Here is a 16825-nt window from a genome sequence, read left to right on the forward strand (position 1 = left end):
TGTTACAGGGAAACAAGACAAATATATTTCAAATAAACATCAATAGTAAAAGTTTGAGCACATCTTAGATTATGTGTAAAACATGTGAAAGTTTATTTAAATTTTTAGTGCAGTTTTGAATGGAATTTTATACTATTTTTACTATGAATACTAACTGAATGAAAGTAACAGCTAAGCTGATAGTATTCAGAGCCAAAGAGTTGGCAGTTCCTTAAGTTCAAGTTTTGAATAATGGATGAATAGAATATAGAATAGATTTATTAAAAGTAATGAATAAATAATAAAAATAATAATGAGAAAAGTAAGTTTCAGAGACTGAGCTTAGACAACAGCTCTCAATAATTATAATATGTAAACAAATATACTCCTTTTACTTTCAGAACGAGCATGATAAAGAGCTATAGAGTTAGCAGTTTTTTCTTTTTTCGTAAAGCTGGCGCTTTAAAGTTTATAGTTTGCCTTTTTGTTTGTTGCCTGTTTGTTTGTTTGCTGGCTTGCCGTGGTAATTATTATAAATAGTTCAAATTAAGCCCATAAACAAAATGAAAGTTGAGCGGCGCCCGTCCCAGTCGGGCTGATCAATTTCAGTGCTCAACAAGTTTGGCTGACAGCCGGCAACAAGAAGAAAACGAACTCAATTTCCAAAGCAATTAATTTAATTGAATGCAGTAGTCATAAAAACAAAGACAAAAGCAAACGCCAAAAGCAAAAGCAAACGCCAAAAGCAAAGACAAAAGCTAAAACTCTATGAAGACAAGAGCATAAAACGAGCCACGTTGATGAAGCTGCTGTTGGCAATAAATGTGTAATTGAAAAGTAATTGCAAGCCGCACAAAGAAGAGAAAAAAACAGAAGAGAGAGAGAGAGAGACAGAGAGAGAGAGAGAGAAAGAGAGATACAGCTAATATAAAATAGTCAGAGGTAATTATTTAATCATTTTCATAACGATGGCAAGTGTCGGACAAATGGCAAGTGCCGCACTCAATCTTGGCAGTGTTGGCTAACACGCAAATACAAGTTATGGAAAATGCATAATTGGAATTGTAAATGGCAAAGAGTGTTTCATTGTCAATGGCTTAAAGTATTAATGTGTCAGTACTCCTATGTAAATAGAGGCTGCATACTGCATTACAGTGTTGGTTAACACAGTAACACTGTTTAAATTATGGTTTCATGTCTTCAATATATATTTCTCTCTCAGAGTTCACCTATAGTTTAGCAAGTATAAATAGTAATTTAACAGTGTTGGTTAAGTGGGTAAACCAAAGTAAGTAAGCCATTTATTAATTAATAATCACTGCACATAATGTTTTTATGTTTATTATTACTCATTTTATTTATTTACAATTAATTTTTATTAAATATTATTTTGATTTAGCTCTTCGCTGCAATTTATGGTGTTGGTTAACGACTTATGCTAGGCGGCATATATTCCATTCCAATCAATCCACTTCATTAGTCTATGTAACATATATTTGCAGTGTTGGTTAACACATCAAATCAGCTTATTAAAAGCGCTTAAGCTAATTGCAATTTGCAATGCGCTGTAACTGTTTCATTCCCATTGTCTCGGCGCAACACGCGCCTCACCTTGAACAAAATGTGCGATAAACGCAATAAAAAAACGAACACAAACTTTGTTTCTCTCTCCCTCTCTCTCTCTCACTCACTCTCTCTGCGTGTAAGCTCAACTCTTTTGTGTGCTTGTTGCTAGCGACATTGGACCTAACACAATGATAAAAGTTTTGGCAAACATGCAAAAGCAACAAACACATACGAAAATGTTTTGCAAATGGAATTGAAACCGCAGCGGGGCTGTGGGAAAGGGAAGAGCTCCACAGTTTCGGCACTTTACGAATTGCCAAAAAAAAGAACAAAGCGAATATTATATAAATTATGATCAGTCTTGGACTAAACTGACTCAGCAGCAGCAGCAGCAGAGAGAATAGACTAGACTGGAATCGAATTGCCTCGCCTCGACTTGATCTACGACTCATTGAAGACCTTCACAGCAACTGAACCCAAGTCGGAAATGGAATCAAATCGAATTCAGTTCTTAGGTATAAAAAAAAAACAATGAAAAAACTGACCAGACACGAAACGAGTTTCGAGCTCATTTCATTTGCTTAATTGCCAACTATTTTAGCTCATTACATTAGCTAATTAAACAGTTATGATATATTTAAGTGAAGCGAGACGCTCTAACAAGGTTTGCCCGTGTAACGGGTAGCGCGTGGAGACCCTTGGAATATGAATGCACTCGAGTTGCAATGCCACAGACACATTGACCACCATAAATACATATATACATATATATATTAGACATATATGATATATGAGTAATATCAAATTCATTCTCTTAAACTGCAATTCTAGCAGTTCTTTCAAGTCCAGCAAAGTTTTGGGTGACATCATCAAACAATCTTTGTTTGTTTTTTGGGTAAATTGTTAAGAGGGAATTTTGTTTTATGGGCTCCATCCATATGGTAAAGCGTTTCTTGGAAAGCGAACCCGTTTTCTGTGGAAGCCGCAGAGGAAGAAGAAACCTTACAATAACTGGAAAGTCCAGCAATTGGGTTACTGGGCAATAATTGACCCCGATCTTCATCTTCATATACCATATCTTGGTATTATAAAGAAGCTCATCCAGAGTTAATTGAATGATTGCCCCAAGGAAATCTCTGTAACTGTTGCGCCTAATTAAATGCCACAAATCATATATTTACATGCCAATTAATATATTCAATCTGTAATTGCCTGTAAGCTGTAATCTGTAAGGTGAGACACGTGTAAGCGCCATATAACTTATATGCATTAAACCGTAGAGAGACTTTCTCAGACAATATAACATGAAGCGTGGAGAAAACAGAAATGAGCGACCCTACCTTATGAACAGAGATGCAGATGGACGGCCTGTCGCACCGTCTCTCACCGTCTGTCTGTCTGTCCGTCCGTCCGGCAGACAGGCAGGCTGACTGCCCCGTCATGAAAGTGTTGGCCGACTTGAAGTTTCTTATATTTATTTAGCTGCGGGTAGACAAGTGCCTCGCTCATTAGACGCCAACTGGGAGAGATGGGGCGATGCTTGCTTCGTCTGTGTGGCTCTGTTGCTACAACCGGTTCATTTAAATAGCCAAAGCTAAGCAGACGCAATGATTGATTCATCAGGCAAAGTCAGTAAATTAAATGAAGTTTACAAGATTTTCACTGCATTAGCACAGTTGCAACGGTTGTTGTTGTTGTTGTTGTTGTCGCTTGATCGCTGACAAGCAACAATTTTTATGTGCGCTTCAAATGCAGACCCCGGAGCAGCGCTTCATTCAATTTATCTTACACGAGCTGACATCAAAAATAAATCCAAACTCGTTTTTTTTGGTAATTAATAAAAAATAGAAAAAAAAGTGATGCCTGGAAGAGGCTGATGCGAAGCAGGGGCATCATCATCAATGGGCAAGCATTAAAAATTACGTTGCCCATAATGGATAAACCATTCGATAAACCATCTGATACAGCAGTTACAATGTCGGCAATCATCATATTTACTTTGGATTTCACTCGAAGCTAAAGTTCATATAATAATGATAATGATAATGCTAATGATGATGATGATGATGCTTATAAAAGTGACTACATTTGTTCAAGAAACTGTGGAAAATGAGCAAATTATAGATATTTATATAGCTATTTGGCTATTTATGGCTTATATTAAAAATGTAGGATGACTTTTCCATCATTATTACTAAAACAAACAAAAAGTGCAAGCTTTCTAGTCAGTAAAAAAATAGGATATTCCTGGGCATACCTCGCACATAGGTCTAGTTTAGAGGAGAGGTTAGAATATCTGCATTGGGTTCGATTCCCGGTAAGAAACAAGTGCCAATTATTATTTTATCTTCCTTTGTTTACAAAATTTGATTTTCATATAGCTCAAGTTCAGAAAACCCATTTAATACATTGATCATTTATAAATCATTGCAATACATCTCTCTCCCTCCCGGCCTCTCCTTCTTTCTGTGGCTCTGTCTTACAGTTTATAGCCCTCGGCTCTGGCCAATAAAGCAATCTTTATCATGTCACTCGCTTCGCCTGGTCCCATAAATATTTTCTTCTTTTATTTATTTTTTTTAACTATTATCTCTTAACGAACAACTATCAAATGCTGACCTCTAAAGTCCAATCGTTGCCCCGGGCGAAAGTGAACTTCAATGAACCCTATTATGGTCACAGTGTAGTGTTTTAAGTGATCCATTCGTTTAACACTCACACACACAGACACAGACAGAGTGTAGACGCCATATACAACCCAATTAGCATGCCAACTTCTCTACATACAAATCGTTATAAAAAACTCACGCACTGTCGTTTTTCTCTACCGCTTCTTCTTCTTCTTCTTCTTTAAACTCTTCGTTTCTGTTGTGTTCTGCGTCTGACGACTCCAACTTGGAGTCCCAATTGACTTGGCTTGACTAAGTCGTGAGGTGCAGCGCGTAGAAAACGTGTAAGTTTCATTGCCTTGTCGCAGCAGTTTCTATACATTTTATTATACCCTACGCATGCATGGACAAGAGGGTATTATGTAGAAAATTTAAAGAGAATTGGTTAAATGAGTTTGATTTTAGTCAGTTTAGTTAAATGAAAGGAAAAGCCTAAGTTTAATACAACAAAAAGTTTATTATATTATTTATCATTATATCATATATCATTAACAGGGTTTCTTCTGAAGATTTGCTCAAAGAGTATGTAAAGCTTTGTATACTTTTAACAGGGTATCTCTTAGTTTAGAACTTTCATTAAATACAGCTTGACGTGATTTATTTTTATGGCTGTATTGGTTATTGAGCTGCCCGTTGCCATAGTTTTCTCTTTAGCCATTTAGCATGGCAATCAGACAACAACTAACCTACGCCTAGTCCTCCCCACCCAGCTGCCCCAACACCGTCTCCCGTTCGTATAATACACGCGGGTCATGCATGGCCTGCAGTTGAAATTGTCGTACACACCTCTTTGGCTTTTGTTTGCGCGGACATAGACAGAAAGAGATGCAGAGAGAGAGGGAGACAGAGATATGGAGACAGCAGACAGCAGACATGAAAAGTGCAAAACGTTTTCACTCATTTCATTTTCATGTTTTGTGAAAAATGCGCATATGAGAAGACGTTGGCGTCACGCCCACTATCTTGGACTCTATAACTATATAGAAGGGCCGCTCCAGTCAAGTCAAAGGCCGTTGACACAGATTGGATGTGTGTGCGTGAGTGTGTTTGTTTGTGGTTGTTGAAATCCGGGGCTGGTCAAGACACGACACATGTAGATACATCTGCCAGACTAGCGGGTAGAAAGTGGTATCGACCAAGAGACGCATGACCAATAAATAAATTGAAATATTTACGCTTTAAGCAAAGAATCAAAAAAATGCCGCAACGCGTTCGAATCGAGCCAACGAATGAACGAATCAGCGAGCGAATGATCGCGCCAACCGGTCTGGGAGTCTCTGTGCTGTGCTGAGCTGAGCTGAGTCTGTGGTGTCTGTGGGTATCCATCCGCATCCCTATAATCGCTACGTTGGTCTCTGCCATCAGCTGCTGCGGCTGCGGCTGCTGCTGCACAGTCTGCAGCTGTGTGACCCACTCCCAGTTGTCCATTTAAAGCGAATTCGAATTGCAAACGCGGCCAAACTACGCTCAAAGTATCTGCGCGCATTTATCGCCAGTTTTAGACAGTTTGACGGCGTTGCTTTTTTTTTTTTTTTCCTTTTGGCTGCTAGCCGAAATAATCGAAAATGAAATTTCACCTCCGGTCACACGCTTCAGAAGTCACAATAGCAGCTGCAGCTACAACGTTTGATTAAATTGAAAAGCGCTTAAAGGTATTTAGCTAATAATTAAGCCTTAAGAAACGCAGCAAAAATTTAAACAAGGAAATTCACACTGCTTGCTTACCGACAGCAAGTGCGTGTTAAGTAAATAGCGGAAACGAAACACAAACGGCTGTGTAATTAACGCCTGAGAGTACAAGTGAAAATGAAACAGTGTTTGCATACTCAAACTGCATGGCCGGTAATTAAGCGCATCGGCCGTGATACATGAAAATGATTGGAGCAGCGCTCGCCACGATCCAAATGCAACGCAATGGAAAAGAAACGCTGCTGTCACTGCTTGCCATACACATTGCACTGTTTCTAATTAAGCGCAGCGCTCATGACACATGAAAATGATTGGAGTCCGGCTTTCGAGCAATGGCAATGAAACGCTGCGGCTGCTGCTTGCTACACTTTGCCAGTGCTCGGTATTAAGCGCTTGATTTGTGATATCTGAAAATAATCCGAGTCCGACGACTATAAGTAGTGCACTGTTAGTAATTAAGCACATTGTTCATGAGACATGAAAATGATTGGAGTTCTCTGCTAGAAACGAAACGTATAAATGGTACTTTTCGAAATTAAGCACATTGATCATATGACATAAAAATGACTGGAGTCCCCTACGGGAAATGAAGCGCTTAAATGTTATTCTTCGAAATTAAGCGCTTAGTGCATAATATATAAAAATGATTGGAGTCCATCGCTACAAATGAAATAAAACGCGCTGCCGCCACTTCAAACGGATTAGAGTCGAGTCGACATCATCTTAAGGACAGCAGACGAAGCACAGAGCAAAAGCAAAACAAACAAAACTTTAGACAGCATTAAATAAACATTCGATTGACGACAGGCAAAAAGCTTTAATATGCAGCTAGCGTAGCTTTGCAGCTGTAGCTAGGCAGAGCGAGGGCGATGGCAGCAGCTGCTTTTTGCTTTTGTTGCTCTTTTGTTCTGGCTGAAGCTCAGCTCAACTGGTTTAACATTAAAAACAAACGAAGCTCCGTGTGTCTTAGCGTTGGCGTAACGTTTGACGTTTAACAGAAGAGCAGAAGGAGAAGAAAAAAAAAACGTCTCTCTTTTTCTACTTTTTGTTATTTTATTTGTTACTCTTGTCTTGATTCTCGGGGCTTGGCTTTCTTTGAGCGAGCTGCTGGCAACAAAACAGAAAAAAAAAACTATAAAAATGTTAATTTTTTTTATGCTGTGCCTTTTTTCTGCTGCTGCTGCTGCTGTCTTTACTGCCTCTTCTTCTACCGCTTGCTCAATCGCATATCGCCTCACACGCGCTTCTAATGTCTGAGCAGAGCTGATGATGGCATACGAAAAAAAAAAAAAAAAAAAAAAAACTAAATAAAAAAGCCAAAGCTCAAAACACAACAAAGTTTCAATTGCTAAGAAAGTGGCAGGCAACAAAAAGTAGGCGGACCAACACATAGCAGCAGCAGCAACAACAGCAACATCTACAACAATGGCCCGCTGCTTGCCACACTTTTGATGAATTAGTCGCTTTATGGCTGTTTTTCCAGCTGAAAATTGAGTTGCAGCCAGCTGGGCTCCATCCGTGTGCAGAGTTCGTTGAGCCGGATCAAATTTTCAGCTTTGATATTCATAAAAAACAACTTCAATTAAATTGGCTCCATTACGAGGTCAAACACTAAGTGGAAGCTGTTTACAGATTTTCAGCTTTTCAAAAATATAAAAAAAAGAAGCTGATTAATGGCGCATAAATCAAAGGGAACCTTATATAAAAATTAACAATAAATTAAGAGTGCAATGAAATTTAATGTCAAAGTACATGTAAAAAAATTTATTTATACTTTATAACTTTTTCCCATACCGGGAATTGAACCCGGGCCTTCCGGGTGAGAGCCGGATATCCTAACCACTAGACAATATGGGATTGTTCCCTGAGGTAGTTAGAAAAGACTTTTCCATTTAGCCAAAATACATATTTTAGCGCCCACTCAATATTTGCTTAAATAGAGTATTTGACTAAATCCGAATAGAAAGCGCTTTTATTTCATTTTATATTTTTCTTGAAATGAAACGCATTTTCTTTAAAAATACAAGATGGCAATAAACATATTTATAGTTTTTTTAGTAGACGAAACTATAAATATATAAACATATATGTGTGTATGTATATTTATGAAGGGTATATATGTTGATGCTCTACTGTATATTTTTGGTATGCGCTCACATTGCTAGCAAGTATTTAAATTCTCGTGGGGAACATTGCGTCCCATATGGTCTAGTGGCTAGGATATCTGGCTTTCACCCAGAAGGCCCGGGTTCGATTCCCGGTATGGGAAGTACCAGATTTTTTTTACTTTTTTTATTTACGTACTTTTAAAATGAAATAAACTAATATTTTACAAAAAACCCAAAAATTGCAACCTTCCATATTTCTATATGTATATATAAAATATTCATATCCCTTAACTGCTTTCGTGTGGTTTCACTCTATACAAATAATATATGAAGTGATTCAAGTTAATGCGAGTTAATCTTAACAAGTTGAGAGGCTTAGAAATTGACCAATTTGGCCAAGGGGCAATTCAGAAAGTCGAGAGCAAGAGAGGGGGAAAACAACACAAAACAAAAGAATGAGTTAAACACAATCTAATGCAATATCATTTCTTATTGGTTGTTAGTCGAAATAGTGTTGGGTAATGCCTAAGCGCCACGCAAAGGCAAAACTAAGCACGAAAGAAAAATAAAAACAGCTTTGGTTTGGTTGTTGTTGTTGCTGGTCCGTTTCTTCTTCAGTTGGTTGTTGTCATTGTCGTGGTTGTTGTTGTTGTTAACAACGAAAAACCGTTTCGTTAACAACGGCAAAGCTTTAAGAGTCGAGTACTTAACTTTTGTTATAACAAAAATTAGCCATGCTCATTGTTGCAACACACGACACAGCAACAACAACAACACGCGGCACAAACGTGTGGCAAGCGAAACAATGAGCAGCCAATGCCTTGACTGAGTTTTTTTTTGTTGCTTTCTGCCTATTTAATACGAAAATTGCTTTTTGTTCATTGTTGCTGCAATCGTTGTTGTTGTTGCTAACTGACAATTTGATTGTCTTCTGTTGTTGTTGTTGTTGTTGATTCTCGCGTGTATGCTTGCGAACGGAAAAATCAATTTGATTTTTAATTACGGCAAATTTGAGACAAACAAATTGCGGACTGTGCCGAATAAGGCGAATTAACGAAAAAACAAAAACAAACGCTCAATAATAACAACAACAACAACACCAAGGCAGTCATTTGAGTCACAAACCCGTATAACGGTACACGTGCAGCTGACGCAGCAGCTGGAAGGAAATGTAGCAAAGCGACAGATGCAAAAGGAGACAACAACAACAATAACTACAGAAGCAATAGCAATAGCAATGACTGCGAATTCAAATGCCGCCTGGTGCATTGAACCGTTATACAATTCGATTGTGCGTGTAAGAGAGATAGCAATAGAGAACATACACAATACACTTTCGATTATCGAACTGACAGCCGCCATTTTGTCATATATTATTCTCTGTCAAGTTATTCATATTATGCTTACCCTTTCAGCTATTAGCTTTCAGCTGTTCTCTTGCCGTAGTTGTTGTTGTTATTTCGAAATGCAGCTAGGTAAAAGCTCTGCTTCTGTGGCCAGACGATAAAAGAGATAAACAAGACAGGCGTTACAATTAGGTTTTTATTTTGTTGCCTTGCGCGCGTTACCAAAATAAACACGGCGAATAAAAAACAAGATAACACGATATAGCGAATATAAAACACGAGTGAGCAAGCGAGAGGAAGTGTAAGAGAGGAGCACGGAGCGAGCGGCGGACGAACGAGCGAGTGAGCTTCAAGGCGAGCTCTTCGATTGTTGACGGAAACGTTAGACGACGGCAACGGCGACAAACTCCTGCCGCGACAGTAACAACAACAACAACAACAATGAGCACAATTTACCAGCTTTTTTTTTTTTGTTACTTATTGATTTTTATGCGATGCAACAAATAATGAAAAAGCAATAAGCACGCGCTGCCGGTTGAGTTGCTGCTGCTGCCGTTGCTGTTGTTGTTATTGTTGCTGTATTGCCACCTTCGTTTTGCAATTATAATTTTTGCGCGTATTTAAATAAGAATATAGCACAAAAGAATTTCGCACACTCACACAGACACACCACTTACACATACACATGCACACACGCACTTCAATGTCAACTCACTTTTAGCAACTTCTTTTTCTTTTCGAAATACTTAAAGACTTTGCAGCACTTAAATGTAGTTGAGCACGTAACACAATAAATAAATAATTAATTACCAACCAAGCACGCTGCACTTTGCAGAACAGTTTAAACTTCAAATTGTAATTTTTTTGTTGGTTTACAAGCGCTGAGAGCGCGTTTTAATGCAAAAATGCCAAGACTCGCGAACAGCAACGAACCATGCGCAAGAAAAACGAAAAGAAGACTGAAAAGATATGAGCAGCAAAAAAAGTGCAAGGCAAGGTATGACATGCAATCGATATTTTAACATACACTGGCGATGTATCGATAGGCAGCTGTTTGCAGGTAACAGTGGTTGGCAACGCGCACAATAGCACAACAGCGGCGCAACAGTTGCGCCGCCTTTCGGCGCCAAATTCAAATAAAAAATAAAAAACTATTGCATTTTGTTGCTATTTTGATTGTGGTTGTGCTAGTTATTTTTATTTATATGTTATATTTTTATTTTTGTAGCTATAACATGGCAAATGTGAACAAATTCAACTACGATTTCATTACTTTTCGCTTCTTCTTTTTCAATTATGAATAATAATAATAATTGTATGTATATGCATAGATTAACTTAACATTCTTAGGTCTTCGCTAATATATATATATTTATAATTATGAATATTGACTAACAATTACAAATTTAGTTGAGGTACTATATAAATTAAAGTTTAACTAAGACTAAATTTAATGCTCGCAAAATTTGACTAATTTTCTTTTGTTTTTTTCTTTCTTGTGGATTTTGGATTTTCTTTTTAGATCAATGTGATGCTCAGTCCCTGTGGCAGCTGCAACTGACCCAGCTGCAGCTCGGTTTGGTGGTTTACTTGGCTAACAGCCAGCTTCAGATCCAGCTCCAACTCCTGTTCCACTTCCTCTTCCGTTTCCGTTTCCACTTCTACTTCCACTGTTTCGCATTTTGTTTGGTAGCTTAATCGTCGTTTGGCCACCGGCAGCACCTCGCCTATTGCTCTATCGAATTCCAGCAGGATCTCATCTTCCTCCAGCTGACGTGTCCAGCGTGGCCGCCGCTTGACTGGACTCATGATGTGATTCAGTGGCGATGCTGATTTTTGTTGCTCCTGCTGCGGCGCCGCCGCCTGCTCCTGGCTCAGCGTGGTGCCCAGTCGCCGAAACATGGCCACAACTTTGCCATCGACGCGTGGCTTGGGCAATCTTTGGTAGGTGGGCGACTTGACTAGTCTCTGCTGGAGTTGCTGTTGCTTCAGCTCCAGCTCCTGCTGCTCCTGCTGCTTCTGCTGCTGCCTGCTCAGCTGTCGCTGCAGCTGAGCCACCTTGGCCAGGCTCCGCTTGTGCAGCGATCGCCACTTGCAGGAGTCGCATGAGCTACGCAAGGATCGACGCCTTGGCTGCTTGCTCGTCCGTCTGCATCGACGCCTGCTCAGAGCTGGTGGCATTCTCCTCGCCGATCTTTCTCGCTCAATGTTTTTTAGGGCGGGCAGGCGACTCGATGGCGCAGGCTGAGGCTGGGGCTGCGGCTGTGGTTGTGTCTCAGGCTGAGGCTGTCGCTGTGGTTGCGGACGCACTTGGGCCACAGGTCGCAGCTTTGCGGGCTGCGCCTTCGACACCGGCAGCTGCTGCTGCTGCTGCTGCACGATGCCGGCGCTGCTGCTGTTGTTGCCCATGTGGGCGGAGGGGCTCTGACTGCGACTCTGGCTCTCGGCATCGTTGCTGTTGAGCGCCTGCAGCGAGTGCCAGTTGATTAGCCAATTGTTGCAGCTGAAGCACAGGAATTTATCCTCATTCAAGGGCTGCAGAGACAGAGAGAAAGAGAGGGAGAGAATTGTTAATTTAATACTATATCATTGGAGTCTTATAGAATTAGATTATACGATTTGATAATGGAGGCATGGCTAAAGGTAGAGAGAGAGAGAGAGACAGAGAGTGGCAGATAGAGGCAGAAGGAGAAACGGGGTGAGAGAGAGATGGAGATATAGACCTAAAATGATAAAATGAGAGAGAGAGAGAGAGAGCAGGACCAAGATAAAGGGAAGGAGACATGAAAAGAGATTGCGAGAGAGACAGAGAATAACTGTGTGTGTGTGTGAGAGAGAGAGAGAGAGACAGATAATATATACAGAGAGAATGGATCATGGGATATGTTATTAAAGAGGCATATATAAAGAGAGAGAGAGAGAGAGAGAGAGAGATCGCGGGATATATAGAAAGAGCAACAAAAACATAAATTTTTAATATTAAATATTAAAATCCCCAACTTAATGTAAATAATCCACTGCAACAGGGCATCAGCTAGTCAGGCAACCCTCGAAACTAGAAATAGACCTAATTTAATTGCTTAGAGCTGCCTCCCAATTAGAGCCAAGCAGAGTTGAGCACACGGACGTGATACGCTCGAGCCGCGCAGGGTCCGTGTCGAGGTCCTGCCCAAGGAATTACAGCTGAAGCGTGACCACAGCTGACCGAAAATATGCCGCTCGAATTGAGCTACGCACGAAGAGCTGAGCTGAGCTGGGCTGAGCTGAGCATTGACCACTGACCACTAATGAGTCTGTCAGGGAATTCAGAGTTTGGAGGCAAAGGTGCAAAAAATGGCATAAAACTCAAGTTGAGGCTGAGGCCGTGGCATATTAATTACCAGATGAAAGGAGGAGGAGGAGGAGGAGAAGCAGAAGGAGAAGGCATTGTATCAATAATAATTCGTGCACCTGCCAGCCGAAAATTGCGCCCAGCAGCAGCAGCAGCAGCTGTCACGAAGCATAACCAGATCAGGCTATGGCGGGGCTAGCTGACCAAGTCGCGGAGGCTCAGGTGCAGTGCGGCAAACTCGTTTGGCCACGCGCCTCGCCTTATCGAGCGTAGCCAAAGGAGACCCGACGAAATATCAAAATAAAAGGGAAACACAAACAACAATAACTGGCCAAACATGACAAAAGGCACGCGGCAGCTAGCGACAGCTGCTTAGGATTAGATGGGATAGACAGCGAGAGACGAGAGGAGTGCTCGAGTAAGTGAGAGAGAGAGAGTGAGAGGGGCAGCGAGAGGGAGCCAGGCAGGATCACAAAAGGAAACCCAATCGAAGTTAAGGGCCCATGTGTAAACGGTAAATGCAAATTGCAGGCCAGGTGCAATTCAGACAGAGCCACACGCAAAGCTGATAAAGACCCAGAGACAGAGACAGAGAGAGATAGAGAGAGAGTGAGCGAGGTAGAGATAGAGGTAGGCAGGCAAGACAGACAGATGAATGAGTAAACTTTCTGCTGCTGCTGTTGCTGTCTGTCATTCACGCGAGCTGTTTCTGTATGTATGTATGTATGTGTGTGTGTGTGTGCATGTGTTGTTTATGGCGGGGGTGTCATATAGGTATAGGGGGTGCATTCTAAAGGGCAGGTGGTGCCTAGTTGCGCAAATACTGAACGTTACGATCGTTAGCTCTCGCATAGGGTGAACTATGATAAATAAATGGGTAAATTTTGAATACAAATGTTGAGTAGAATATTGCCGTTACTTTTCGTATGCTTCAATTAACTAGGAACTCCAAATAGGGTAGTATTTTTGGGCTTTTAGTATTTTGGAAGTACTATAAAATAGAGGTAGACATGGCATATGGTCTATGTTTATGGAAGACGAGTAAATTAAATGACAATTTTTCTATAATCTATTCTCTTTCATCTTTGCTATTGCATGCTACAGCTTATGTTTTTATCATTATTAACTTATCTATAATTCTTAAGCTTTGCTCTTTCATCTTACATATTTCATATTTCATATATGTAGCTTATTCCAGTTTGCCAACATCCATCTTTTAGCTTTTATCCTTGATCTATCATCCATCGTATTTTGATATTTTAATTGTGTGACCTACCCTTTCACTTTCATCTCTCATCTTTGATTCCTTCCCTTTCACGATCATCTTTCATCTCTCATCTATTCATTTATCTTTCATCTTGCCCTCTAAAGCTCCCCGCATTCAGCTTTCCCACACAATTCCTAAGCTAACCTCATAAAAAGTGTCTCATATCCACTATCCTTCAGCCTCCATATGAGTATCTGTTACACCATCTTCATTGCCTGTCTATATATTACGTTCAATATATAACATTAATTCTAGTAAAGTCTTAATTGCCCACCTACATATCTAGCTTAGCTAGCCCCTATCACATTTCTCTGTTATGACAAACTAATTCAATTGTCATCAATCCAATTAACAGAGTTTCGCAGCAAAACCCGAGAAGAAGAAGAATTCAAAGTAAAGAAGTCCTTCAATGTCTAAAATTCCCAATTTTCTGTAGAATTTTCAAAGATTTTTCTAAGGTTTCTCTGGTTTAAAGTGGTTCCATGTTAAGGGCAGGGGTTGCTGTGGGAACTTGAAGTCTTGGGATTGTTTTTGTCTAGAAAGTATTTTTAGATGTTGTTTTTTGAATAGAGTACGTCTATTTTGCATGCTAGTAAAAAGGATTATTGAAGATCTGTAAACATAGATCTTTCAATAAGTGTGTTTGGCTCAATACACAAATCAGCTTTTATTTACTCTCAGTGTCTTATCTCTTGGAGATCTATAAAAGGTAACTACGCTCCTTTTCATAGATAAGACTAGGCAGCTGCTCCGCTGATTGCGCCGTTGGTACAAAAAAAAAAGGTAAACGAAACGAAAATCTTGAGCTAGCTATAGAAATGTGAGCAGACAATGAGCCGATATGCGAAAAAAGAGAGGAGAGAGATCAAGGCACGTAAATGCGGGTTACTCCATAGAGAGAGTGTTACGATCTGCGCGTGTGTGTGTGTGTGTGAGTGCTGCAAATACAGCTGCTCTTGCAAGCAGCTGTAAAAAAAGGTAGAAAATAAAGGCGTAAAGGTAGAGGCTGAGGTAGAGGCTGAGGTAGAGGCTGAGGTAGAGGCTGAGGTAGAGGCTGAGGCAGAGGCTGCTGCCCGCAGAAATTGGATCAATCATAAATGAAGTTGAGATATTCACGAAATGTCGCTGGCAGCAGCGGCAGCTGCCGTTGGGATCTCTCGCCGGAGCAGGTTCGAGGCATACAGGTAGTGGTAGTCGTGCCACGACTGTAATCCAATATGCAACGCACTTTGCGGCTGTGTGGCACAGACAGGAAAGGCAAAAGCAGAGGCGGCGGCAGAGGCAGAGGCAGAAACATTTTCGGTTCCCATGGCACATTCAAATTAGAACAAGCTGTTGGAAATTATGATGGAAAAAGGACATATGCATAAGGACATGCAGCGTATCGAGCCAAGTGCCACACATGCAAAGTGTCCGATTACAGAGAAAAGGGAAATGCAGCAGCTGCTATCCAGTTACCCGAGTTCCCAAGTTCCCCACTTGCCCACTTGCCCAGTTGCCCAGTTCCTTAGTTGCTCAGTTGTCCAGCTACCCACAAATACCGCATACCGGATACGGATACAAGCGACAGTTAGCACAGTTCTCTTCACTCTTCTCTTTACTCTTCCCCCTGACTTGGCTGACTTGGTTTAGTTAGTCACTTACTACGTCATACTAAATTATTTAGTGCCAGTTCATGCGACTAGTTGAGCCTAAGTGCTTTGCCCTTGCCCTACTTCTTGTACTCTGTGTCCTTCCACTATGTCTGTTATCCCACTGTAGTTCACTTTTCAATAAAGCCCCACTTCTTACCATTCTCATCTTGTTTCTATTATATTTAGCTATATTTATCTATTGCTTCTATATATTATATTCAATCTCTGATATGTTTAAATTTACATGTATATTTGCTCGTAATGCTCTTTTCTATAGGTTCCATCACTAAAGTAGAGGTTTATGTTTTGTATAGTGCATCATTATCTAATTATCTATCTGTCTATATATCACCTATCTAGCTTTCAATTCCATCCTTTACTAGTTCTATGTGCTTTACTGTTAGTGTTCTAGTTTAACCTTGAGCTAGTTGCTCATCTATGATCTATTATTTATATTCTAACTCTGCTATTCATGTAACTAACTACTCCTGCCTTTTTGATAGCAGTTAAAGTAGTTCTTGCCATCGCTATAGCTATTCACTAATGACTGTTTAACTAGATTAACCTAGATCAACATTCTCTCTTTCCTTTACTTGAACTATACAATCAAATATCCATTATCTTTCTTATATACATTTATTTGCTAAGCAAACTAAGAGTATTATCCATTGGGAATTTCATTTCCTTGTTTATATATTGATTCGTATGCCAATTACATTTATTGCTTTCTTACTTAACAAGCTATGCACTGTCTCTATATCCCTCTCTCTTTCTTTCTGCCCTCTCTATTCAATTAGACTTTGCGAATTTCTTAAGTAACTCAGATCCAACTCCCACACCTCTCTCCCTCATTCTGTTTCGCTAAGTGATTTCTAGAACTGTAAATTCCTTTGCCTTACATTAGATTTGCTCAGCTTGCAAAAAATACCTTGACTCTGCTGCAACTCTCTTTCTCTCCCTCTCTCTCTCTTGTATTCCGCCCTTTTAGCAATGTCTGCAGTTGCGACTGTTGAACTTTCTGTAACTCCTATAGCTGCTTTACGCCCGTAGCTTCTATAACTTTTATAGCTCTTGTAACTCCTTTGATTCCCACCTCTCTCACTCTCTCTCCCTCCCTCTGTCCCTCTCTCTCTTTCTGTCTCTTGCCTCGCGAGGTGTTTTGCTAACCTTTTGCGACTTTCAAGTGCACACGCTTGGATGCTGCAGCCACCTGGAGATGGGCCAGACGTGCTGTGG

At 40.3% G+C, this 16825-nt stretch overlaps 1 protein-coding gene and 2 non-coding genes across 5 annotated transcripts in view; 1 reads left to right on the forward strand and 2 right to left on the reverse strand.

Annotated features, from left to right (window-relative positions):
* Positions 1–16825, reverse strand: part of phyl (phyllopod) — a 28891-nt gene that overhangs the window by 11357 nt on the left and 709 nt on the right. Inside the window, exons 2-3 of one of the 3 annotated variants that reach the window (XM_089260865.1) lie at positions 10172–11892; positions 9419–9498 (exon numbers count right to left, since the gene is read on the reverse strand). In XM_089260865.1, the coding sequence (XP_089116991.1) occupies positions 10876–11892 (1017 nt within the window). In that variant the 3' untranslated portion in view covers positions 9419–9498; positions 10172–10875. Of the gene's footprint in view, positions 1–9418; positions 9502–10072; positions 11893–16825 lie in introns of all 3 variants that reach the window. The other 2 variants (XM_018106955.3, XM_089260864.1) reach the window with 2 other exon arrangements.
* TRNAE-CUC (transfer RNA glutamic acid (anticodon CUC)) lies at positions 7689–7760 on the reverse strand. Its single transcript has one exon. It is a non-coding gene; the product is annotated as a tRNA-Glu (tRNA).
* Positions 8101–8172, forward strand: TRNAE-UUC (transfer RNA glutamic acid (anticodon UUC)). Its single transcript has one exon. It is a non-coding gene; the product is annotated as a tRNA-Glu (tRNA).

The sequence above is a fragment of the Drosophila navojoa genome, chromosome 5 (assembly GCF_054131105.1).
Source record: "Drosophila navojoa isolate 15081-1374.11 chromosome 5, UAZ_NAV_1.0, whole genome shotgun sequence".
Taxonomy (NCBI): Eukaryota; Metazoa; Arthropoda; class Insecta; order Diptera; family Drosophilidae; genus Drosophila; species Drosophila navojoa.